This window comes from Merops nubicus, unplaced genomic scaffold (genome assembly GCF_000691845.1).
Source record: "Merops nubicus isolate BGI_N331 unplaced genomic scaffold, ASM69184v1 scaffold384, whole genome shotgun sequence".
Taxonomy (NCBI): Eukaryota; Metazoa; Chordata; class Aves; order Coraciiformes; family Meropidae; genus Merops; species Merops nubicus.
The window spans coordinates 39,319-66,710 of record NW_008603331.1 but is presented as its reverse complement, the minus strand read 5'-3'; the positions used below and the strand labels follow the sequence as shown (position 1 = coordinate 66,710).

The following is a 27,392-nucleotide window of genomic DNA, read 5'->3' as shown; positions in this document are numbered from 1 at the left end:
AGACGTTCATGGTATGTTCACTGTTTTGATAAAGTTAGAATTGCATACTTGGAGTACTACAGGTATCCTGAACAGTCTTAAACATATCAGAGTGATTAGCTTATGTCCAAAATGTAATGATAGCCTGCTGCTTGGTATGATGGGATCAGCAGGAACAACCTGAAAAGAACAAAGCTTGCATCATATCAAGAAAATATACTTTAAAATGCTAAAATGAAATGACTAATCCAAGCAAAACAGTACGAGAGAAACAGTGTACTCTCTATTTTCCCAATTTAATACATCACTTGTTTAAATTATTAAGCTGTCTGATCCTTTTAGGTCAGTTTTACTCTAAAGTTAGTCTTTGCTTCCTTCAAATATGATTCCTTATTCATACCCTCCAAATGTGCAATACAAATACATGCTAACAAAAACAAGTCAAACCTTATATATGTGCAACTGGTAATTCCAATGACACATTGAAATTACTATGTGAAGTACAAAAAGCAATTTCTATTTCTGCTAAGAAAATTTGCTTATCCAGAGGCAAATCTTCTAAGCCACTTGTAAAATGAAAAAATATAACACCTCATTCCTCCACCTTTATAGATAGCAGGAAGATATACCGCAGTGCTCTGTCAGTTTTTCAACTCATCCTTTTTACTCTTAAGCTTCTCCCCCAGCCACAGGCACACATTGCTGCCCCTTTGTTTCCATATGTGCACACCTAGGCCAAATGCTCATATTCTACACACACAGTTGGACTTTCTCTCTCACACAGTCATCACCATATATTGCTAGCCAACTCCATTGCTCCTGCATTTAATTCTCATGTATCTCACCTTTAGACTCTCAAAGCTAACCATTCTCCAATACCTCTGTTTCCTAAACATTAGCACTTCTATAATTAGTATTACCCTGATGATTGTCCCCTTCAGTGTTCAATGCTATTTTGCTCCAAACTAATTATCTTCCTTCCTTCAAATGTTGTTGACTTAAAATCACTTCACTAGCCAAAACTTTTCCATTCATGTGCTTTTCACAAGCAGGCAACCCTCCACTAGGAGTGAGATGTAACATATGTAATACAAGCTTGCATGCATTTCAGTCTCAGATCCCATCTTGTGTTAAAACCAAACCTGCCTGTGTGCAAAGACAACATCTAAAGCTGAAAAATTGGAAAGTTCTTTTGCCTGCTGCCTAGGAAGACAGGAGCAGCCACAAAGGCTACAGAGACTCAGAGGAGAGGAGGGAAGGAGTACTGGCCACATGATAACATGGAAAACTGGAGGTCTACAACCCATCCTTAAATCTTCTGCATTTTTGTTACTGTACATGAAGGAGTTCTCCCTCCAGAAGAGGCATATAGCTGTGGCTACACTTTGTTTCAGAAAATAAGTTTTCTTTAGAACTAAAGAGCTAAAATCTTTTTTGAGGATGCTTACAGTCTTCAGACACAATTACAGTAGTTCTAATCCTCTAATAAAAAAGGAATATGAAAAGACAGAAATTCAGAATTTGATGAGCCAGTATCACAAATTAATATATTAATGCCCCACATGAAATTATTTTATCGTGAAATTGTTTTAAAATCAATGCAGTAGTAAAATAAGGAAAATATTTTAAAACAAATAATACAATCTTTTGGGTTGAGGGTGTAAGACTACCCTTTGCCAGATCACAAATGAATTAAACTAATGAAGTTTACATGCCATGTAGTCCAGCTAGAACAAATATCAGGTAAAGTGGCACTGCTGAGACTAACATGCCCTAAATAATGCATGTCCCTCACTCATTAAGACCATCCCTGGTCTTGTTAGAGATGCTGGCTTTGAGAAATAATGTGTCGTGATCAAATGGTACTAAAATTTTGCATTTCTAAAATTATTACAGTCCTCTCTTTGGAGGAATCAGTATCTTTCCTGCATAAAAAAAGTCCATCTGAGCTCAACCTGGAATTTTCAACAGTCAATTAATTGTTAGGGGTTGACTCATGCCACCTGCACTAGACTATTATAAGCAAGTTGTAACTTGAGCGCTCTGAATCACATCTCTGAATAGAGTTTCATGTCTCTATCTACAGAGAAGCCTTGACCTTCCAACTTTGATTCTCTCAGCCATACCTGAGGTGCCTCACATAGATGGCACTGATGCTAATACCAATTTAAGCTGCTTGTTCTTCAGTTTGAAAGATGGCACAGTATTTAATCCTAACAAACAAAGATACATAAAAATCATAAATGAAGGCACATTTACAATAATGTTTATACTGAATTTAATAGGTTTTATGTTTGTGAAAATCTAGAATGTGCAAAACTCCTGCCAGAACAGATCTCATCTATTTGCACACTGTGAAAAAAAAAGAAAGGTTAAAAAAGAAAAATAAAAGAAAAAAACAAAAAAAAAACAAAAAAAAAAAAAAAAAAAAAAAAACAAAAAAAAAACACAAACACTTCTGGTTAAAGATAATGTATCTTGTTCATTTTATTTCATCTACATGTTTAGGTTTATTTTCCAGTTAGTGGATTTTTTTTTTTTTTTAGTTAATATATTTAGAATAAATACTTGTAGAATAGTGTTGCCAATAACAAATAACTGACTTTACAACCAAAATTTTATATATGGCCAAACATTCCTCTAGTAACCATCTTTATTGCTATGCGATTTGGAACAACGGCCTTTCAAGCAGAGTGGGAGGATGGTATTGTTGGCATAGCAAAACCTGCCAGGAGTTGACTGAGAAAACAAAAAGTATTGTTCATGAATGGCATCTTCATACCTGAGGATTTCAGTTCCTAAACTCCACCTTTCAATGAAACTCGCTACTGTTTTGATTTGTTTTTCTAGAGAACAGAAGGAATTAACTTGGAATAATACTGCAGCAGTTAATACATTTCAGTCCTTTCCCCCAAATGTGTATGTAGTTTAGAGCAGTGACAGAAGACCTTGCTAAAGTTGTTTTCGATTGTTAAGATAAGGCCAAAGTTCCATTCTCATTCCTATTAAATATCTTATTGCCCAATCAGGCACTAACTGACACTCTAAAATGAAACAATAAAACCAAAATCACGCCGAACAATTCTTGAAGGACTTCACAGTATGCCTACATGACACTGCAAAGCCCCAAAAAAGGGAAAAGTAGTGTGGCTTGAGGAGAATGAGTGCCTGAAAACATCAGGACAGACAGCTGTGCTGGTCATCCATGGCAGGGCAGTAGAGAATACACTCAGCATTAAATGCTGCTACAAAATAGTATCATTTTTCTTCCTGCAGTCCAGTTTTCTCCCCTCTTATTGACACGTTCTTTTTAAACTATTCTAAGAAGGTTAGTATTAGTTATACTTAATATTTCTTTCATGTGCAGGGAGGAGGTTAGTTTATGGACAGATAACTATTTATTTTTTCCTTCTTTTATTTTCCCACATTTGTAAGTTCTATGAGCAGTTACTCTTTCATTTTGTTACAGCAACAAATAAAGTTTCATCTTTGTATTATTTCCACTACTCAACAACATTCAAAACAGTTAAATGAAATTCACGTACCAATCCAAACTTTTTATGTGAGAACAATCCCAAATATTTATTTAAATGTAATTTTTTTTGAGAAACTACCATATGTCTTAAGACTTCTGCTTCCCAGTGTTATATGAAGGTCTCTTAGGGAATTTCAAAGCAAACAAACAACTAAAGGCTGTATGGATCCATTTTACTGTACTGTGGAGTTATAGTTCATTTTAGCATTTAAACTGCCTGTTCCCTGACAACAGTGCTATCATGAGCTGCTCAAGATTCAGAATCCAGTCATGATGGATGAATTTAACAAGCCAAGTTAGCGCCAAAGCATTTAGCCCAAAGTCATTATTAATATCAATAAAACAGAAATGTATTCTAACAATGAAACAGTGTAAAATGAGCAGAATCTTCCCAGTTAAATATCTCCTTCTATCTCTAAAAGAGTTATTTCTTCCATTTCAAAACTATGAGTAAAATCATATTATCCACACCCAAAGGTATTTAGCAGAATAAAATACTGCTCATTCTGTGACCTTCATTGCATTAATTCCATGGTTTTCACATACAAGTGACCAGATAGTATTAAAAGAAAAAAAAAAAAAAAAGTATATTCAGTGTTTCCTTTTTACTTTACAAGTACTGATCTGATACGAAGATCCTGAGTGAGTAATGAGTTTTAACTTTCTAATTTCATGTTTGTCTTTTCTGCTTTCAGGTCCTCGGATTAACACACTGCTTGAATTTATATCATGTAACTTTTATTTTGTTTTTGCCATTTTGCAATCTAATAAACTTAAATGCCACAAAACTGTCTGCTGGTTTGGTTCCATCACCTGCCAAAATTTGCTCATTTTTGTTTTATCACACAGTTGCAAAAAATAAAGTGGGCAGGGATGTGGAGGGTACTTTCAATTCTGAAGGATAAGTATTGTAACCTGTCACATTTTATTTCTAATAATTCTAAAGTAAAATAAATCAAAAATAGTATTCCAGATTCTCCATTTGGGATCCTCTAAAATTGTTACAGTGACATGCAGGAGTGCTTGCAAAATTTAGATGGACGCTTCTTTATGTTTCAAGGTGTTTGTAAATCTTTTGGTTATTTTCACACAGAATTCTTTATTTTGATCTGAGGAAATATTTAATCAAATATTTTGAACTGAAGAAATAATTTATAAGCTTTAATTCCAGAACAGTCAACAATGGAAATAAAAGTGGTTCATCCTCCTGAAGCTATGGTTTTAAGCAAGATGTTTCTTACTCGCTCTGATTCCATTCCTATGTAGAAGTGTATTCCTATTTGTAAATTCACTGCTTTTCAGGGTTGCAACTTTATGTAATTAATTTATGTGAATAGCAATGACATCCAGACTTCACAGTTTATCATGGTATCTTACTTGTGTAAGATACATTTTGCCATGATTTTACTATGGTTGCAAGGAGTGCAGAACTTCAGTACAAAATAACTTACAATAAGTCATTGCCACAGCAGGCTCTGGCATTTTTAACATGTTTTCATTGCAAATGTACTTCCTAATTCCCTTACCTCACAAGAGTATTCTAATCTCAGCTGAATAATTTCTTTAGCAAGGACTTTAATCAGAAAACCGACTTCCAGGGGGCTTGAACACTAGTATGTCATTTTATCTGGCAATCTCAGTAGCAGATGAGGTAAAGTTTCTGTAAATGTTAAAAGTGACTTGTCATGTTATGAAAATAACCTACCACAGACCTGCTGTCCATACAAGGTATCTAATTATACACCTGCCTGTATAGTATTCTCACAAAATGCAGGAATACTGTTTCAACATCCAGCTTCATAATCCCTTAATTATGAGTGCGAATACTGTTAATATTGAAATATTGACTTTTCTTCTGTTGTAGTCAGAAGAGAGCTGAGGCAAATGGACGTTTCTGTATCTTTTCTGAGTCTTATCTTAGAGAAGCAGACCAGTATCCAGGTGCAGCAGCTCTTGAAGTCTGTGGAAAGACTGTAGTGAGGTGATGGTTTAACAGATTATTATTGACTCTTCTCTGGTCCCTTTTCCACACATAATTCCATTGCATAGCTTCAGGGATGTTTTAAACACCAGCTATTCCTGTGTTGTTAGAAGTACTTAGGTGTTCCTGTAATGCTTAATTCTTTAGAACTTCTGAAACATGAGAATGCCAAAGACAGTTGTTAAAAGTTAACAGTCAAGTCTCTCAGCATACGAATTTGACAGAGACCTGTAAAGTAATCTTGCCCAAATATCTGTTATATATCTAGCTGCTGTACTTAAATTACTACTTTGAAGCTGAAAAAAGCTTTTTATAAGAAAAAAATGCATTTATTGCATTATTTCAAAGCTGTTTTAAAAAAGTGCTTTTTCAGTTTATGCGTCTTTGAAGAACAAGTGAAAAATTCTTTCCTTTTCAGTTGTTTTTTAAGTAATTTCAGAAGTATATTACATTACTGACAACCAATAAAAGGAACCATGGTAAAGATTCTGAAGTGAGATGATGAGGGCCATGTCATACTTCTATTTGGGAGCAAACTTGTCTCAAATCAAACACATTATCTGTTGCCCTGGCCAAATTAATCAGCTAAACATGAAAGTCAGTAAAGCAAGGTTGTCCAGATTGTCCAGTTGTAACCGAATAGGTGCCAGTGTGTGGCATCCAACTAAAGAAGCACCCTTGGAAGAATTTTTCATAATGAACATACACAAGATTAGTAAACTATAGTTACTCAGCACTCTGAACTCTGCAGTGTTTCAGCTTTTCAGGTCTTGATTTTGCAAATTTTATTTTATCCTTTTAGTTTTCAGAGCGTAAGGTAGAACTGAATTGTTCTGAGAATAATGGGAGATGATTGTCATTACTGAGAAGTATTTTATTGGGGTATAAAGTACTCCTCTTGTGCCATCGTGTCAGAATGACATTTGTTTGCATCTTTGTTTGTGAGAACATGACAAAGCACAGCTGCAAAGTATGAAAATTTTCATTATAAACTGAAGTTATGCAGAGCACTAAATTGTACTGAGGTTAGACTTGCAGCTATGAGACTGCTCTGTGAAAAATTAGCCAGGATGCTAAAGAGGAAAAGTCAAGAGATACAGGAATTTTTAGGCCTGGAGATGGTGAAGAGATGGGGTTTGCTCCTGATGAAATGAGATTCACTGAAGTCAGTGGTGAAGGAGTTCTGTTGGTGACACCAGAGACTGGACCTGGCTTCTAGGGAGCTCATACAGACAGAGAGAATGACAGCCATAGATCATTCTGGCTCTTCTGGCTTGGCCTGAGAGTTAAAAAGCCAAACTTAATCAGTAATTATGTGCTGTGGGACATTTGTTGTGACACATTAGGTTGATGATCCTCTTCCCTTAATTCTCTTAATCCTCATCTTACTTGTGCCCTAGTTAAAAATTAAATACCTCAAACACAAATTTGGCACATTATCAATTTTCTTGTGTACCACAGTCCTGTAAACAGGGATTTCATGGCATTTCAGGCACTAACAAAATATGTACATTTGAATCCAGCTACTTGCTGTACCAGTCCATCTTGTATTTATATCAGCAGAAATGCCCATAAGGAGATTCTCACCCTGCATTATGGACCGATCTCTTAATTGTACGCTTTTTCCTTTGGTGGTTATTTTCTTCAGCCAGGCTGGATACAAATAAATACATTCACATTGCAGTACTGTAATTTTCATATACAGAACCGTATCTGCCAATGGACTTGGAAAATTTGGCCGTCGCCAATGGGAAATGTCAGTGCTTATTTAGCTCATGAGTGAAATTAAATGCCAGGCCTCTTCATGTGTAACCTTCTGGGCCTGCTTATTAATGTAAGTCCACTAAAAAAAAATTTCATTATAATTTGACTTTCCCAAACAATAATTCCTTATTCATGGTCAATTAGGAGAGTTTTCCTCACTTAAAAAAAATGTAAGAGGACAAACTAATTAGATACCTAAAATAAAGTTAGTGAAATGGCAGCTAATTTTTTCAGGTAGGTCAAACCTGTATGTTTTACTCCCTCACCTGGGAATAAAAGCATGCATGCAGCACTCTTTTTACAAAGATTTAATATAGCAATGCACCCAGGAAATTGCCTCTTAACTTAGTGTTTACAAATCTTTGCCAACAGCAGTTTAATTTTAGATCTAAAACTCTCCTCAGAACATTGTCCTACCTTGCTCATGTAATAAAAAAAATCAAACAAGCCAACATCTGGAGAGTTCAGTGAACATCTTTATGGGAAGGTAAGTGGTGATTGAGAGTTAGAACTGAATTTTTTATTGCTGACAATAGTTTTTAATTCCATACCATTGTTTAATCTTCACTGTGGTTACTCTGGGGGTATATCTGAGTTCAACATCTTATTTCATGCTCACTGCAGGTTCGCAACAGCTGAATGATAGTGTTGTAAACGAAACTGTAATATGGAAATGAAATATGCTGAGCTAAGAATGTCTAAATCTTCAGTGTTTGTAATTTAAGAGGTTTCATAAAATAATTGCCTGTGTTTTCTCTAGCACTCTGCCGTAAAAATCTCATCTACAAAGCAAACTGTGTGAAGTATTACAAACAATTGCTTTATGATGAACCCGTTTAAGCATATTTTGTGTTCCATTTCAAAATTATATATATGTGCATATAGAACCATTTGGGTCGGAAGGGACCTTTAAACATCATCTAGTCCAACCACCCAGAAGTAAACAGGGACATATTGCAACTAGATCAGGTTGCTCAGAGCCCTGTCCAACCCGATCTCAAGCACTCCAAGGACTGAAGCATCTACAGTCTCTCTGAGTAACATGTTCCAGTGTTCCACCACCCTCATTATAAAAAATTTCTTCCATATATCTAGCCTGAAAACCAATAATTTAAATTTAAAAGATAGGGGGTTTTCATTCCAAATGTCTGGGCTTTCTTTGTTTCATCCATACTTTTGAACTCCTTAGGGTTATTTTTGTTAAAGTCTCATGTAGACAGTGGAAAATCTTGGCAAAATCAGATGCAAATCATTTTACAGCTTATTTCAACATGGCACTTCTGCAGGCATGTCTTGCAGCAGTAACATGAGACACATTAAAGCACAACCAACAGAAGGGGTCAGTAACTTCTGGGCTTGGGACTGGTGCTGTGCTTCAGCAAATGCTCTGCAGCCTTTTTGGTGAGCCTGTTTCATATGGCAAGGGACTAACACCACCTCCGTGGTCAGTCACTGTCTCCACTGCAGAGACAGTGACTGATAAAGAAGAATGGGCAGCTTATGAAAACAGTGATACGTGCACAGAGATCATCTTGGTATGCCCTCAAGGCCTTTTAAGTTACTTTACTTGTAATAAGAGGATGCCAGGAGACCTTTATAGTCTATGTATAGCCTATACACACACACACACACACAGAGATATACACAACTATATACCAAAAGTGTAACATGTTCTGTATCTATACTTGCTGCAAGGTCAAAACCATTTCTGTACTTCTTTCTTCTATCTAAAAAATAATCTGCCTAACAGATACCATCACAATCATTTGCTTGAGTGTACGTTGTCATGCCAAGAGAAGGTTGCTCTGTGGAGTTGCAGGTTCATCCCATCAGTAGCTCATCCTGCATTAATGCCTCCAGCACTAAAGCTAAGAAATCTGTTCTGAGTTCTCTTAACTGACAGGTGACTCTCACTCCTTATCAGCATAATAAGTAACAGTAAGAGCTTTGTAAACAGAGAACATCACTAGGCTTTGTTTTTCTAATCTGTCCACATCCTTGATTACACAAGAAACACAAGGACACAGCAAGAGAAAATCATCTCAAGTAAGTTCTCAATGAAGTATTAGGGCATCAAGTTGTGGTGAAACATTTGGCATTATGTCCTGCGTGCACAACCTCAGTTCCATGCAGCACTTTGTTATTCTCTTTTGGCTGCTTTTTAGGACTGTAGAGAGTAGGACTGTAGGCCCTGTATATACTGTCAGCAGTGCAAATTACATACCACAGTAAATAAAAGGAGACTGTACAACTTGTGCTAGTTTAAATGGGAATTTGCTGCACCCACTTTGTGGTCCTGTTGTGCTTCCGGATCACCACAGTCTGGTCTTGCAGTAAAGGAGAACGCAGCACTTGGTCTTTTTTCTGCATTCCAGACAACAGAGACACTTCATATGTTCTGTCATTGTTCTTCAGAGTCTCCGCATCTCTCTTCACAATCATCCATACTCTAAGCTCACTTGTTATTCTGTACACTTCAGTCATGAGCAGCCACTGGGGATGTGGGAGAAACTCATCATATAATCTGGCAGAAAGCTTTTCTCCTGTGAGCCACAGGACTGGGCACTCCTGATCCTCAGGGCAAATCCAAATATCCTGATCTCACTTGCTCCAGTTTTATGCTACCACAGCTCCATTGATTTCAGTAAATTCATTGATGACGAATATGGGATTAGGCCTCAACCCTAAATATCAAACCCAAAATAAGTGAAATATAGTTTCTTATCAAGTGGGAATTTTTATCATCTAAATCATTCTGGTTTCCAAATATTCTGCCAGTTAAAATGAAGCACTTGGTGGAAGATGTTTTCATGCATGCAGATGAAGGCAACAAAATTTACTATAAAAATTTACCTCGTCCAATATGGGAAAAAGGTACCAACATTGACAGAGATGAATGGTCTTCAATGACTTACCATGAGCCAGCTAGAATTAAAGGCAAAATAGGCACCCCCTGTGGCACGTCACTCTTATGCAGTTTCCTGCCCTAATAATTGGTTCCTGGAAAACCTTGGATTCTACTGATTTGTTCCAATACCCCAAAATATTTTTTAAAAGTTTGTCCATCATCATCAGCTGTCCAGGTCAGTTTGGGAACTGTCTTTGATGACTACGCTGTTTTGAGTTGCAAGATAGTAGGGGAATCCTGCAAGAGCATGTAGCAGTGGCTAATAACTTGGTCTTCAAAGAGGACGAGCATCTTGCAAGGCAGTTGCCTTACAAACTTGAAGTATTTTGTGTGGCCAGAAAGCAGTAAATGTGAAAGGTGTCCTTTCCCTGATTACCCCTGTCAGAGTAGTCCACATCTTGTTTCTAGAATGCTTTATCACGTGTAGTTAGGAGAACATGCACTGTTGCTGTGATAAACTCTGCTCTAACAAGAGTTTGCCTGATATTCCTTAGCACCTTGCTGAAATATTAGCATCTGTTAATCAATACCTGTTAAAAATTTGAGACTCAAAATATGTTGTGCTCTCAGATGGGTTTATGTGTAACAGTATAACAGTTGTACTAGTTACTGATGTAGTGACTGCATAAAGAGAAGCAGATGCAGCAGTGACCCTTCCATGATGCTTTATCTGAGGAGTTCTGCCTCAGAGTAACCAGGATGTTTTTTGAACTCGTTTCTAGAAGTTCAATTCCCCACAGAACAGACAAAAAACTCTAGCTCTTCCTTTAGCCAAGGCATGCAAAACGTTTGTAACAAATGGAACCTTAGAGCTGAGAGGGGGAGGAGGAACTCTGCAGTATCACCATGTCACTGGTGTATTCCGGAGTAACATTTACTGACCCTTGACCAGAGCCAGAACCACACTGCCCCGCTGGGAGTGTCAAACTACGACACAACGGAAAGTGTTTCCATTTTTCAAAAAACTTTAATAGTCCTTTATCCGTCTAGTACTTGAGTACCTCGGAGAAATCCATGAACTTCAACAATGTTACAAGGAGCTGGAGAGATTGATTTAGATACAGAAATTCTGTAAGGGGAAAACCGGCTTCTTACATAAATTCATTGTGTATGTTCTGATGTCAACAGAAAGATGCACGCACTTCAAAAAATCCAGCATGTGTTTGAATGGTTTTCTTGAAGTGAGATAAATGTCTCTCTATTATGGAGCAAAGCTAACTGGTTTAGAGGATGCATCTCACTTTTAAATGATTTGAAGAAGTGAGATAAATACCACACAAAAGTGTATTCTTAAGACTCCTGAGGAGCTTGAAGCAGAACCAAAAAGTAAATATATGTCTCTCACAACCTACTCTGATAGCTTAACCACTTGTCAGTCTGTTATGTTTCACTTATTTTATTACTGATCCTATTTATTATTTTTTATATTAATTATATATTTTTATATGATACTATTATTTTTATACTAGCTTATTTATTAGCACATATTTTATCTCTGTATCCTAGCATCACAGAGTAACCATATATATACAACAACATACATAATAAACCAAATGGTAAATGGGAGAAGAAATGTATGTAGCAGCTCTTAGCATAAATTTATGCAAAGTGGCAACCAGTTGGGAGAAAATTCTTTATAAGCATTGAATTCTAGTAAAAACACATACTGTGCCTTAGAACAATTCTTTACTGTTTCAAGAATTTGGTCTCCTTAGTAGAATAAGGCCACGTATGGCTATATAGAAAATAATCCACACAATACCAAGGCATTGCATCATACAAGCTAGTATGTGCTGTTAACACTATCAAGAAAATAGACATCTATCTCATATTAAGCTTTTCTTTGTTGAAAATGTATATTTATTCCTAACAATGGCAATTAAATAAGCAGAAGATTGGGCCTCATTCGTTTAGAAGCAAGGAAACAGAAAAGGAGACAAAGAACACCCAAAGGCAGCTCCTGTGCTATGGACAGGATAGTTGCCAGCTCCTTCAGTTGAGGTTATTCCCGACAAAAAAGTTAGCTCTCCTTTTAGGGAAATTGGTGCACAGGGAATTGAATACTTAATCAGTTGGAGAGAAACTTCTTTGCTCTCAGCTGATAAGTAATTTTGCCTGCAAAGGGCTGTTAAAATTCCCACGTGAAACGCATACACAAGCTTATCACTGGAAAAGGATGAAGTTGTCAGCCTGGGTAGATGCATGTTACTTGGAGGCCATCACTTTCATTGTGGCCGTGTAGCTGCAAGCCAAATTCAGAGAGTCTCATTCACCGTGCTTTAGATTTGGATTTCAGCTTCAGCTATCACACATCCTAGATGCATGCCAAGTCACAATGGGGAACCTCATAGAAGTTCAGCATCTGGATGGAATGGCTGCTTCAGGTGCAGATTTCTCTAAGATCTGAATTTGACAGGTGCTGTTGTCTTTTAGGTAACTCAACACACATTGCATCTGAAGAGGCTGTACTGGTTTTTGTAGCCACGTTTTATGATTACTGGCAAGTAATAGCTTTAACCTCTAGCAGAGGGGAGCAGAATGACTCTGGCATACAACTGATTCGAGCAGACAGCGCAAAGCTGCAATCTACTCTTCCAGTCAATATAAACTGACAGTGTGATTATGTATCTTCAAAATAAGAATGCACTCTGGAACAGCTCAGGAAATACTTACCAAGTATAATTATTATTTAAACACAGCACCCACAGAAAGCTCATCACTCAAACATCTGGATGAGGTGTTTTATTCCAGTAGTCATTCCTTGGTGATGGAAATGACATTTTCATGTTTAGATAATGGTAAAGCTTGTCTTTAAAAATGGTTTGTTGAAATACAACGTACATGTTTCCATGTTTGTGATGCTTGCTTCTCAAAATAGCTGTTTGTTTTTCCCTTGTTTTTCTGCAGCAGTTAAGATAATGGAAGAACCGGAATCCTCGGGCGATGACATTGTAGCTACAGCCAGCATTTACAACACGTTGCCTTTCTTTATTGGTTCAAGTGATCTCTCTACCACACAGCCTGAAGATGTTATTACATATGTGCTACCATCAGACCAAATAGGACTGCTGCCTGCAGCAACCAGCCCATCCTACAGCCACTCTGAGATCATCGAACAGTCCCCTGGAGTACCAGATGCCCCAGTGCCCTCATCTGAGAGCGTTCCTCCTGATGGCACTGGGACAGGAGTGCAGGATATTGCTGACGAGTTAGATCACATCGGCGTGGTGAGCACAGCAGCGCTGGATGAAGTGGAGCATGGCAGTGGTTATATCTCAGTGCTGATAACTGAGCCTGCAGAAGCCACCGCAGCTCCTACGCTGAAGTATGTAACTACCAGCTCCATGACAACCGCAGGCAAAGGCAAAGAGCTGGTGGTTTTCTTCAGCCTGAGGGTAACCAACATGCACTTCTCTGATGACCTCTTCAATAGGAGCTCTACAGAATACAAAGCACTAGAACAACAGTTCATGCAATTGGTGGGTGCAAATCAACTTGAACAATGTATGCAATAGTCAGGCACAGTTTAAAGAAAAGCACTGAAGAGCACAGCGTTTTAACAGTACCACACCCTAGTATAATTCAATCTGATAAGCTGTATTTTTGAGGGATCTATAAGCCAGGGATACTCTCAGGTTATGAGGAAAGAGTTTATGAAGTCAGTGATGAAAGTTCTCACTTGTTCAAGAGATTCCAGATACGTGCCTGGCATGTCTTTTATTTGGCTTTTTCTTAGAATCACATCAACAGTATAGCAGTGCTGATTACATCTAAGGCTTGTGTCTATATGCTGGGTTTAAAAATAGGCCTTTTAAAACATATCATAGTTTAGCAGTGGAAAGTGATTATATATGGATTTTCTCTGTGGGTACAATAGGGCAGCAGGTCAGCTCAGTAACATGCCTATTATGCTATGCCCTAACCTGCCTGGATGGAATATTTGAAAATAATTAAAGTTGGCTTTTGAGTGAGGTGATTTTTTTCTCTTCCAGATGAATAAATTCCCCAGCTGCTCTGCATTTCATTACAAGGGGAAATTGCTGCCCATCCATCTCAATATATTATTAAGAAAGACTCAAAAGTCCAGAAGAAGATATTACTATATAGAAAAGTGAACACAGTGGTAGAGATAAACAATTGTATTATATTCAGAGAAATAAGTGTGTGATGTGTGTACTTGATAATGAACTGAGACTCTAAGGTAAATTATTAAGAGATAGACATTGACAGTAAGGTAAACTCACGGCAAATTTCTGTTTTGCAGCTACTTCCATACCTTCAGTCCAACCTTACAGGCTTTAAGCAGCTCGAAATACTTAACTTCAGGAATGGAAGTGTGATTGTGAATAGCAAAATGAAATTTGCCAGGACAGTGCCATACAACATCACAGAAGCAGTACACTGTGTTTTGGAAGATTTCTGTGATGCTGCAGCCCAACACCTCAATCTGGAGATTGACAGCTACTCCCTGGATATTGAGCCAGGTACGATCATATTATTAATGTATGTGCAAAATCAAAACTAAGCAGATAATCTTTTCCAGTGTGCTACAGCTTCAGAAGTATTACTGTTTTGGAAGTAACAACTTTAACAATAGCCTCCCAGTGATCGGGAGGAATAAGAAAAAAACAAGATGCTGCAAATTATTTGCAGACATATTTTTGTACTGTAATGAAAGGCTGGGTGGAGGTGTTGATCTATGGATGTACACTAACTGCTTTTCAGAGTCAAATATAGTGAACCAAAACCTCTCTAGAATAAAGGCTGGGCAAAGACAGGTATAAAGAATGCCCATGTGAAGTTTAAAGGAGTGACTATGCAAATCTTACACCCAAGTATATAATCAAAACTTGTGATTATTTCTGCAATGTTGTAAGCAAAGCATAGCTTACAACATCATTAAAGGGCTGCAGAGTTCAAGACAGGAGATAGTTTCTAGGAATAAATAGATTCTACAGACACTTACTAATCAGAGCATAACTATATGTAACATTCCATATAGTTGTAATTCCAGAATTCTTCCTTAGTTAATACTTTTCAAATAAATCTGTTGCCTTTGTTAAACAGTAGACAGTCAGTAACAACATATCTGGACACTACTGCAATGCCAGAAGCTTGAAGTTTTCTAAAACTATACTGTTTTATAATACTAAAGCCTGGGTCTATTTTCAGGTTCTGGTAATTATTTCAGGGCTGAATTTAATTGAATTGGCATGAAGAAGAATAATATCAGTACCTTAGCCTGCAGAAACCTTTGGCAGTTTTGGTTAAGCTGTATTCTTATGTACAGATCTCTGACAATTCCAGAACAAAAATCTATTTATAATTCATTCAGGTGGTTTCTAATCTGTTGTCATTTTACGTATCTCCTTGTGACCACTAACAGCATATATAGTGTGTGGTAAAGGAAGTTCACAAAATCAGAATAGTCAAACCCTCAACTGCCATGATAAAGTGATGTTTTGCTGAATAAGTATTAAATTAGTTCATTAGAAAGAATGAACTTGGGGCTACCACAGGTTCTCTGTTTTGGCAATAAATTTTCATTAAATAAAAACTAAAATGAGAAAATTGCTAAAATGCAAACAAAAAAAATTAAAAATCTTTCATCTTCATCCATATTGGCTGCTTTACTGATGTGATTTTTCTTGTGGCATCAAGAAAATGATATCACAATGAGTTTGCTGAGAGAGATGTTCCTTCAAGGCTTATTGACAAGCAGCAAAATGTAAAAATAGAAGAAATTATGTTTAGAAGGCCTGTATATTTCCATACATGTTTCAAAGCTTTGTTGTCTTTTCATTTCAGAAAACAAAGAAATTTAAAAAAACAAGCAAACAAATAAAAAAAAAACACCAAAACAAACAAACAAACCCCAAAAAAAACCCCAGCCTGTTTAGTAAATTAAGGTAATTTAAGCAAATTTCTATTTCATGTGAAAGTAAGAGCCATCTAGTGGTAATAATTGGATTGAAACCCAAATGAACTGACAGTCCAAAATATATATATAGAGAGAGATATCAAGAATCAGCAGCCACAAAGAGTCATAAATAATACCATAAATTATAGCATGGTGGGCTTTTAAAAATACCTGTATGAATTATTTTTGTACAAACAAAAATAACTGTTTTATCAACAAACACTTTGTCACTTTGACCATTTTTCCTTTAGAAGTGTTCTGGTTTTGTTTGTAGTGCAATTTTGTGTGGGGTGAGAAATCAATCTGTAAGATTTAATAGTCCCCTTTGATTTGTCATATGGTTTTGTTCCATTGCAGACTAAACTTAGTAATTCCCAATAGTAGTATCAATGACCAGAGCAAAGTACTTGGATTTTTTTTTTTTTTTTTAACTTGAGGTTTGTTGGTTTTAACATATCATATAAATAAGGGTCCGGCTGACAATAAAGTTACCCAGTTGTTAGAGTTTACATGGACGTACATTTACAGGCGCAAAGTAGATCCCAAATCAACATGCACATTGTATATAGCAAAGGCAAACAGAGCACAATAAAACTCACTAGTCTAAAATTTAAAGGGGAAAAGGAAAAAAAAAAAAGGCAACCATGAAATTATAAAAAGGTTAAAAATAAACAGCTTTGTTGGATTCATTTCTACCAATTAAGCATATCCTAGCATGTGTCCGAAATTTCTAGTACTACTATAAAAAATGTAATGCTCGTTTTTCACTGAAATTAGTATTCCTGAGTATCTACAACAGAGCACAAAGTCGCTTTGGCAGAAAATTCTCAACCAGTTAGTACCTACGGGTACTAGCTGCAATATCCAGTATGAATCTTCTTTTTTACTACAAATTTTTCTTCCTAAGAAATTTTAAGCCCACATAGAATGATAAAATAGAAATATAGAATCATTTTGGTTGGAACAGACCTTTCAGATTATCATGTCCAACTGTTAACCCAGCACTGCCTGGTCACTACTAAACCACATTCTTCAGCAATTCATCTACCTGTCTTTTAAATACCACTAGGGATAATGACTCCATCACTTCCCTGGGCAGCCTGTTCCAGCGCTCCACAACTCTTTCAATTAAAAATTTTTTCCTAATATTATCAAACGTAAACCTTCCCTGGCACAGATTGAGGCCTTTTTCTTCTTGTCCTATCAGTTGTTACTTGTGAGAAGAGAGCAGCCCCCACCTCGCTACATCCTCCTTCCAGGCAGTTGTAGAGAGTGGTAAGGTCTCCCCCGAGCCCCCTTTTGTGCAGGCTACCACAACCCCCGTTCTCCTTTCAGTTCAGCCACTCTTCATGAGGCTTGTGCTCTGGGCCCTTCACCAGGTTTATTGCCCTTCTTTGGACACCTCCAACACCTCAATGACTTTCTTGTAGTGAAGGACCCAAAACTGAACCCAGAATTTGAGGTGTGGCCTCACCAGTGCTGAGTAGAGGGGAACAATCCCTTCCCTAGTCCTGCAGGCCACTCTGTTTCTAATACAAGCCAGGACATAACTAAAAAGGCCCACAAATCCCACCTCATATCTGTGTATCTGCTCTCATTTCCTTCTCTGCGCTTTCTTTTCTCATTTTTGCACATATTGGGCGTTTTGCCTTTCGAATTCACACATCTTATTGAAACTGTTTGTACCCCCAGGCCTGCTTCTCATCTTTTGCCTTTTAAGGGCCTTACCCCATAGTATCCAGGAAACTGCCTCCATGAGACAAGATGCAGCCCTGCTCCTCTTTGCCTTATCAGCACAAACTGAGCAGGGCAGTGGTTTGAAAGGACTCCTTCTGGGTCTATTTTCATTTCCAGTAAGAAACAAAGAACAGGACAGGAGAAGTAGACTTGTGTGACAGCTGGAGTTATAACTTTAAGTTGTCCCTCATTTTGGCCTTCTTATGAACATCAGCAGGCTCATTTTCCTTTAATCTCCCAGAGCCATTCCTTACTATTATTTAGAAATCAAAACCAACCAAACAAAACCCATCATGTTTTCCTAATGTAATGCTAACACATCATTTAAAAAAACCAAAACAAAACAAAACCTGCAAGCATGTGTTTTCACTAGGCTGTTAATATTTCTAGGTTGTAGTCCTTGTAGTACTGTGCAATATTCAATAACCTATTTCCCTCCCTTGTCATGTTCTGAGTTATATGTTTAAGATCATTACAGCCAAAATTATTTCTTAAACATATGCATGGTTGTAACATATTATCCATGCTCTTACAGTAAAAAAAATAAAAATAAAAATAAAAAGGATAAAAGTATCCAAATGTGAAAATCCTTGTAAGTGAGGTGAAAATAAAATCACAGCTTAATAATAATGAGGTAAACAAATGTGGAAGTAAACATAAGCTTGCATGCTTGTTTTGTCATCTACAGCAAGATGGATGCGTGTCCTTTTATGCCTGACTACACCTTCCTATTAAGGCACATGAGTAGCAGGCCAGTGAATGTGAACTGTTGTCTCTAGCTGCCACAAAGCCTGCCGAGTTACTCTGGGGTAACACATCAATTAATGATTTGCCCATCCTTTACAGCTGATCAGGCAGACCCATGCAAATTCATGGCGTGTGATGAGTTCTCTGAATGCATAACGAACGAGTGGACAAAAGAGGCCGACTGCCTCTGTAAACCCGGCTACGCCAGCCAAGACGGGTCACCCTGCCGGAGCCTCTGCGAGCTGGAACCACATCTCTGCACCAATGGTGGGAAATGCGAGTTAGTTCCAGGAAGAGGAGCTGTCTGCAGGTAAATAAATGGGGATTAACAAGCATTCTGTTAACAGACCCCTATAAGTCTATTGTGTGAACAAGCAGGGCTGAGTATATACTTCTCAACAGTACAAACTATGCTAATAAGCCCAGACATCAACATTCAGACACTTTAAGCTACATTGTAATACCCTTCTTCAACACAGACTCACTATGGATAAATCCATTTCTACATGTTAGTAAATGCAGAACATCAGATTAGTTATTTTTTAGAGATGCTTTAGAAATTTATTAGAAATTCAGTATCACTGATAGAGAAGACATACAAAACCACGCATTATTTTCAGGTTTCCAAAGACATCTTGTAAAAATGAAATAGCACATTCCCATTTTTGCTATTAATGTAGTATTTTAAGAAAGTATAATTTTCTATTGTGTATTAAAAAGGGAAATTTTATAGTTATAAACACACCTGTGAGCATCATTTTCATTCCAGACCACCCAATAAAGCATACAAAGGCTGAGGCTGCTTTCAGAACTTCCTGGGAAAGACTTGAAAATTAGCAGCTCCTCCTAACTGCAAATATATTACGTAAGGATTTTTACACAAGATCATGTTAAGCCAATATTGAGAACTACCATAGTACTTGAATGTATTAATTCTCTTTTAAAAGTATCAAAGTTCATCTCATTGCAAGACTGCACTATCCAGAGTGTTACGTGAAACTATAATAGACTGGCTCACAGGAGTTGGCCAGCCACATGTATAAACAAGACACAAGTTACAGTTCTTGCATTTGTTTATTCCCTCTTAATATTGACTTTACCAGGTTAATGCTATGTCTTTTAGAGTACTTAGGAAAAATGTCAAAAAATAAGACTACCATGCAAATTATTCATACCACAATTTCACTGTAACAACTTAACTGCCATAATTCATCTTCTGCGGTGGGCGTCACAGAAACTATAATAGATTATATTGAATTTGCTGCAGTTACTGCTAAGCTCATGACTTGTGGAGCTACAGTACTGCGTCTGCAGTATTTTGTACTAGAAATCAGCCTGTGAGCTAGAGGTCCTCTTCAAAAATTTATCGCAGTAGCAGAGCGTACAGCCTGCTCCTCCAAGACCAACACACGAGGGAATATGATACGTTTCTATTTCAGAAAAGCCCTGACCAGTACAGTAATAACCAGACCATCATTTGTAATGATAGCAGTATTAAAATAAATGATTTTTTATTTTTGTGAATTATAGTAAGTTACAAATTTACCACCAGTTTCAGACTGACAACTTGTGAAAACTTGTATAGTCAACACAGAGAAAACTATGGCTTATTATTAGCTTTGGGTAAGTGCTGGTTTTGCTTGTGAATTTACTCTGAACCACACCTAGTTTTTCCACTAACTGGAACCCCTGCATTCTCGTATAAAATAAAGCAATCTTCTCCCTTGCTTTAAAGGGAGCTATTTATAATAGAACTCATATTCCAGACACAAATAAACACAACACAGGCTTCAAAGATGTGTTTAGACATTAGCCCAAAACACACCTGAACTTTTAAGGTTCTAAACCACAAATCTTATTTCAGCTTCATTTGTGGAGCCAGAAATTGGTCAGAGATGTTCCAAATGCATCATTTCCTTAAAAACTGTAGGTTGGCAAAGAATGTGTAGGTGTCTTTTTATTTAACACTCAACTCTCACGAACCTAAGAATATTATCTTCCCTCTATTATCAATCCCATAATTTCATACAGACATATAACAATGACTTGTATTGGGAATACTGTGCTTATATGTAATTGCAGATTTTCCTTTGTTTTCATTTGAGGTACTCTGTATTTTCTGCCTTCAAGTTCTGTATATTTTTCTCTTCCTCTCCCTACTTTAGATGCCCTGCACGTAGACACCAGCTTTACCAAGGACAGCGCTGTGCAAAGTTTGCTCCAGAACCCAAACAACCCTTCATTTTTAGACCTCTCACTCTTGGCTTAATAAGCCTTGTTTTTCTTGTCATCATTTTAATTATTAAGTTAAGAAGAAAAAGCAAAAGAAATTCTAATTTGCTGTAAGCCGCTCACAATCTTTTTTTTTTTTTTTTCACATTTCAAAATATTCCTTTCATTCTTTTGCAATTTAAAATCTTACCTAAACAAAAATGTTCTGTATTGTAGAAGTCCTACTCTCAACAGCTGCAATTCAGAAAATACTGTAAGGATTAATCCTGCTTTTGAACACGATGAACCCATTACTAGCTTTTGTCACACGACTTGTAGTGTAAGTGCTTGTGTCAGTTCCTCAGAGATCACTGATCACGAAGCGTTACATGAGCTTGAAAACACAATTCAGCATGGAGGTAAAACGCATGCAAATCCTTTTCTTACCCCTCAACAAACAGCCCTATCTCGAATAACAGGTCCATCTTCGTGTATTAATTCAACTAAATCCAATTTTGTTCTCTTACTCGGCAATTTCAGAACTAAAAATACTAACTCATTTATTTGCTTTCCACATTTACGCTGTGTAGGTTTCACAACAGGACTGTAGAACTGCTTTTCTTACAGCTCTCTTGCATGGCTTCGGTGGTCCTTCCTATCCGAGTGCTTTTTGTGATTCAGTGAAATAATCAAATCCACTCTTGATTGTTTTTTTTTCTTTTTTAACTGCTGTAGGCCACCAGACCAGTTTACAAAGCCAAGACTGACCAGTTAGTCTCCAAAATTCTTCGTTTCCAGCATCAGACAGACAAAACCAAGGTTGGTGACTATTTTCAAGAGCTTTTAAAAAAACGTGATTTTCCTGTTTCTCAGTGTTACCAGGAAGCCTCTTTGTACTAATTCCATACAAATAAAAGCTCAGGGTTTTTTTTTTCAGGGTTGTTTGGTTTGGTTTTTTTTGTCCTTGATAGGACAACAACGATCCCTTCTTAAGTGCTTTTTTGCAACGAAGTTCCATTGTATACCCATTTGCTAATGTGGTAGTCAATGAAACGCATGAAGGAAGAAAGAATAAAATGAGAAAGCAACACAAAGTGCAAATCAAAGGGGAGTTTTTGAAGAGCAGTAACAGATCGTTTAAAAATATCTTGTGTCTGTTTAAGCTACGTATAGTTTGAAAGCAGAGGAATTCCAATCTGAGCAGAATACTGCTCATATCAAACATTATTTCAAGATATGCAACTTGAAAACTCTTTTATGTTTGGGGAAGAAGATACTGGCACTAGTTATATATAGTATAGGTGACAGGATACGGGCCTACATCCATCTTTGGCTTAAGCCAGTACACTGTTGTGTAAATAAGGGAACAAATAATGATACCACATAGAAAAATTCATTTTCACTGATCTTCATCATACCCAGGTCTGTTCTCTTCACATAATCCAGGTCATAGTTATGGACTGAGCTGACAATGGGGGAATTTGAACACAGTGACAGAGATTGACAAGTCAGCAGGGAGCAGCAGTTCAGAAAAGCTCAAGAATGAGTTGGCTTCACTGCTGACAAAAACAAGAGCACAGATATATGCAGTTAGTATTTTACACCCATCTTAAAAGAAATGGGACTGTGGGTAACTGCAGACCAATAAACTTTCATATCAGCTGAACTATTTAAAATTACTAGTGATAAAAGCATTAAATATTTTATGAAAGGAATAAAATGACACAAATGGCAAAATAAAAGTATCATCTAGATTGTATCTGAATTGTCAAAAGCATATTGACAAAGCTCTTCTCAAGATCTAGTTAAGGAAATTGATTCAGGTATAAGTGAATCAACCACAAAACAGCCACATGTTTAAGAAAAGAAATTAGGTGGGTTTGGTGACTTTTTCACAATTACTTCAGATCAAAGTGTGTGTTTACATCAAAGCCTTTATGTTGAACATGTTTTTAATTATTTGAAAAAAAGTTGATGAAGAAAGCTAGATGTAGACCACAGCTTTCTTTAACTGAAGCTAAGAGCACCACTTCCACATCACAATCTAGAAAACTCCTTTTGGACTAAGACTTAAAACATAATATGGCACTTGAATTGATTTTCAGAAGGAAGTAGATATTTAGAACTCATAGGCCAAATTGAAAATGCCAGTCCTTAAATTCTGTTCTGCAATGTGTAATGACAGCAGTGACAGCTTTTTAGGACATATTAGCTATAGTAAGTACAGCTCTGTATTTATAAATGCGTATGTGAAAATAAGCATAAAATTCTAGCAGAAACTGAAATAACCTTCAATTCCTTCCTAAGCATGAAAAATGTCTCCAGTTTAGTTACAGGGTCTCTACACTGACAATGATTGCAAAACTTAGCCACCAGAGCGGGTTTGGTTTGGTTGGGTTGTTACCCAATCAGTCATCCAGGAACCAACAAACATGTTTCACATCCAGGTGAAGAACTTGCTCCTCCTCCTCTCTGAGCTCAGTAGAAAACACTAGTTCTCGCAAGCAGCTGAAAACCACAGATAGCTCTCTACATGGCTAAGTCTCTGGGAACTTGGTGTGTCTTGCTCTATGAATAGCACAATGAGGAATGACTCCTCTCTCATGAGAAAGTCATCTTTCTTTGGGCCAAAGCAGAATGTGACAATGAGCTAGAATTTCCACATTCAAATGGATCAGTTCATTCAAACTGAGTCATAAGATCAAGAAGTCCACAGCCAGTTGGCCTACTATGCTTGGGAGTCAAACATGCCCAAGTTCTCTAAAAATGATCCAGCTGACCTGACTCTCTGCTACCTGCCTCACCTACACATCTGCTCTCTGCTCCTTTGGGATGAAAGCTGAAGGCACAACCTCATTCAAAGTGCAACTTTTCTCTTGTAATATCTGCTGTCCCTGTTAGAGGCTGTGCTGGACAGTCTCTGGCCAGCGAAAAAGGTGCTAGAAAAAAAAGCACAGCACTTTATAGCTGTAAGGGTCTTATGTCAAGTTGATGGTAAAGTCTCCTTCATTTCATCCAATGCATCTTATTTTATAAACATTCCTTATTTGTGCTCATACATGGCAAGGCTGAGCAGGCTTCTTTTTCAAGGCGTTATCCAGCAAAATCCAGTAATGGATATCACTTGTAAAGAAAAAGGATTTTGTTTAGAGTCTTCACAAACTTTTCTCAACTTGCAAAAGAACTGTACTGCAACAGAAACCACAGAAAATCAGCTTTAACAGACTTAGATAAAACTTTAGAGGATCCAGAAATATTTGACACAAAATAGCCCAGCAGCACTGGAAATAATCCACTGGACAAGAAGATGGTAATTTGTTTCTTAATTCTGAACCTCATTGGCATGGGCAAATACCACTTCACTTGACGTAACCTAGATGAAGCCTAAAAGTAATTATAGGTTGTCCTTAAGAAATATGTAGAATACACCATCATTTGCTCATCAAAACGAGTAACTGACACATAGCACAACCCTCTGAAAAACTGACTCTCAGTCACCAAGAAACATGACTGAAACTAAATCTGAGGCAAACTCAAATGCTGTTATTTTTTCATCCTCATGTCAGTCACAGGGATCATCAAGCAAACAATATTTGGGATTGAAAATAATACAACAACAAGACAAGTTAGCCTGCTGGGTCTCCCCTATCAATATCAGAGACATCGCATTTTGTTCCCAAAAATCACAGGGGAAAGAAGACCCAAAATAACACAGAGAGATGGAATTTCTGTGCTCTTAGCTCAAGAATATGAGGTATCAGGTTTTATGAATTCATGAGTTTGCCTGGCACACTTGCCACTCTTACACATGAATAATGCATAGAAGCCGAATGCCCCAAAGGTCATTTTATCCCAGGTCTCCTGTAACTGTGAACCCTGTAGATACTTTACATACAGCGTCTTTTGTAGCACACTGTATTTAATTATTTTACAGTCAAAAATATGTTCTTCAGATTATTACAATAGTGGTGGTACTAGGGTTTTTTTCTTATTTCCTACAGAGACACAACATTGTTATACCAGGAAGGAAAAATAGTAATTTTACTCTAAATAGTAATTTTACTCTGAGTTCAATGGATTTGTATGTAAAAAATAACTTCATGATTAACTCAATACTTCTTACAATAAACTGGAGATTATCTCAACAGATTTTAGCAACACCTTACCTATTAGCCACAGATAATGCATTTGCAGATTCAAAAATGCTTTTCAAATGTCTTATAAGACTTTCTCTTACAGGTATTCAAAAAAGAAGGCCTGCATTATTCAAGACTGGACTTCAGGTTGACTATGTATATGAAAAAAACTCAAGGATTCCTAAAGATATAATGTTTTGGCTCTAAAATCAGTACACATTAAAAAAATATAAAAACATGACGAAGTTGACCAGCTACTTGATGATGTCTAAAACTTGCCTCGTCTGAAGTCACCAGTGCTAAGATGAATGAATTAAGCATCCAGTGCTTACACCGTTTTTTTCATTTAAGAGCTGAGTGCTAGAAAGATTTTGCTGAGAAGTGACATTTTCAACATCGAACGTCACAACCATTCTGGTAAAAATGTCAATAAAACTTAATTGCATTTGTATACCCTTTTATTAACCTTCTTTATATACACTAATGTAAATGGCAATCACGAAAATAAGAGCTGCCAATGACCAAAGGCCACATTAAAAGTGTTTGGGAACTTTTCCATTCTCTCCTTACAATGCTCACACTGCAAATCATGCAGAAGTTGGGATTAGTTTTTCTTAATGGTTCCTATGAGGATCAGATTACTACTTTTCTGTTAATAAACACTTTGTGTATACATATGTACATATATATATCACTGCTTAATTTCTGGTGAGAGTTAAACTGCCCGGTTATCTCAAGACTTCAAACTTTTGGCTGACACAATACCTGCAGTTTGATCTTTTCAGAACATGAGATTTACATTCACAAGCACTCTCCCAGCAGGAAGCCGATTTCAGAGTCACACATACACTTTAAACTTGGCATACACACAAATAATTTTGAGAGGCCACTACTAGTTTTTGTAGGAGAAATGTAAGCAGATGATGGGCAGTCATGAAGTATTCCATAGGTTTAGTAACTTGTGCTCTACGGAGCCACAATCCTGATGGAAGTATGAGCATTACCTTACCTTGAACATGTTTTTCTAGAGCATATCTACATTATATGCTGCATCAGTGCTGTGCAATGCTCAGGCAAATGGCACTGTCTGCTGCTTGGTGCATACCAGAAGTTGTACTTACAGCTCAAACTGAGCTTCTGCAAAGTTCATGACTGTACTGGACCACAGCTCCTCTTTCAGAAGTGAAATACATTATTTTCATGTGTTCAGGACAGTAGCCAATTTTAATGACAATTCTTTTTGCTTTGTACCACAGTTACCACGGAAAAGACCGAGTTTTAGTTTACCTTAGTATGTATACTTATTATGTATGCAAAAAGAACTGTTTACGAACTCCAAACAATTAACTGCACAGATTTGCCTCCAAAACCAGCAAAACTGGTGACTGTGTACAAATGAAGGCAATGCACCAAGAATACAAGGTTGAGTTTCTACAGCTGAGATAGTGTTTTACCTACTTACTTTAACTAGGGGAGAAACAAAGAAAAAGAAATCTAAAATGGGGTTTTACACAGTAACAACTTCAGAATAAAACTCTACTTTAAAAATATTTCTTGCAGGGCACTGGAAGTCATCCCTGCCAAGAAATGTTAGGTTTTCACTACTGCTCATGTAACTTAAGAACACATTAAGAATGCTGAAAGCATTCAATTTTTTCCATTGCAAATGTATTTTTGTATGTGTTTAGTCTATTTCAATTCATACTAGTTATCACTAGTCAGATTAAAAAAATAAGTAATTTTAAAATGTGTATTTTAATAATTATTCATGATTGTATTTATCGCTCTCAACTATTAATTACCAAATATATTTGCTGGATGTAAGCCTTTTGTATTTCAATAAAATATAATAAAAATATTTACCTGAAAATTTCACATGAAATTGAATTGGTATTGAATTTCCCACTAAAACACATCACATTATCTTAAAATTGATGTAAAGCTACAGTTGAAGGCCATAAGGATAGTGAAACAAAATTATATCTCCTAGATATCAAAGCCTGAATTCAATGTTTTCAAGTTTAAAAAAAAAAATTTTTTTGGCCTTTAAGACAGGAAAGTTTGATAACACTGGGTTTAAGACACTAAATAAAATCCAACACCACATCCCCACCCTGCACATAAAGCTCTTCCTGCAGCATATAAAGTTGAATCATTGTAAGTGGTTTCACTAGTTACTGATAATCATGGTCTAAACAGAAAAAGATATAAACAGCATACAGCATAGAAAATTATAAACGTTTGAAGTAATAATAATAAAGGTTAAAAAATTAGTAAGAGAAGTAAAAAGATATTTGTTTCAACAAATAATGAGAAATGGGGAAATGAGGTATGATAAAAAGATAACAGAATCAGAATTATTCAATATCAGAATGTTATTTTCCAGGAGCACTTACCTCAGAAAGTAAAGACAAACTCTTTACTAGAGTAGCTTTAAGCATCATAAACATCTGATAGAAAAGCTTCAGGCAGTC

General features: G+C 36.8%; 1 protein-coding gene across 1 annotated transcript in view; it reads left to right on the top strand.

The window, feature by feature from the left end:
• The window catches only part of IMPG1 (interphotoreceptor matrix proteoglycan 1), a 57,315-nt gene extending 35,758 nt beyond the window's left edge, over window positions 1–21,557 (top strand). The window contains exons 13-16 of the mRNA XM_008938604.1: window positions 13,075–13,646; window positions 14,432–14,651; window positions 18,671–18,881; window positions 21,518–21,557. Of these exons, the coding sequence (XP_008936852.1) occupies window positions 13,075–13,646; window positions 14,432–14,651; window positions 18,671–18,881; window positions 21,518–21,557 (1,043 nt within the window). The remainder of the gene's footprint in view (window positions 1–13,074; window positions 13,647–14,431; window positions 14,652–18,670; window positions 18,882–21,517) is intronic.
• The last annotated feature ends 5,835 nt before the right edge of the window (window positions 21,558–27,392 follow it).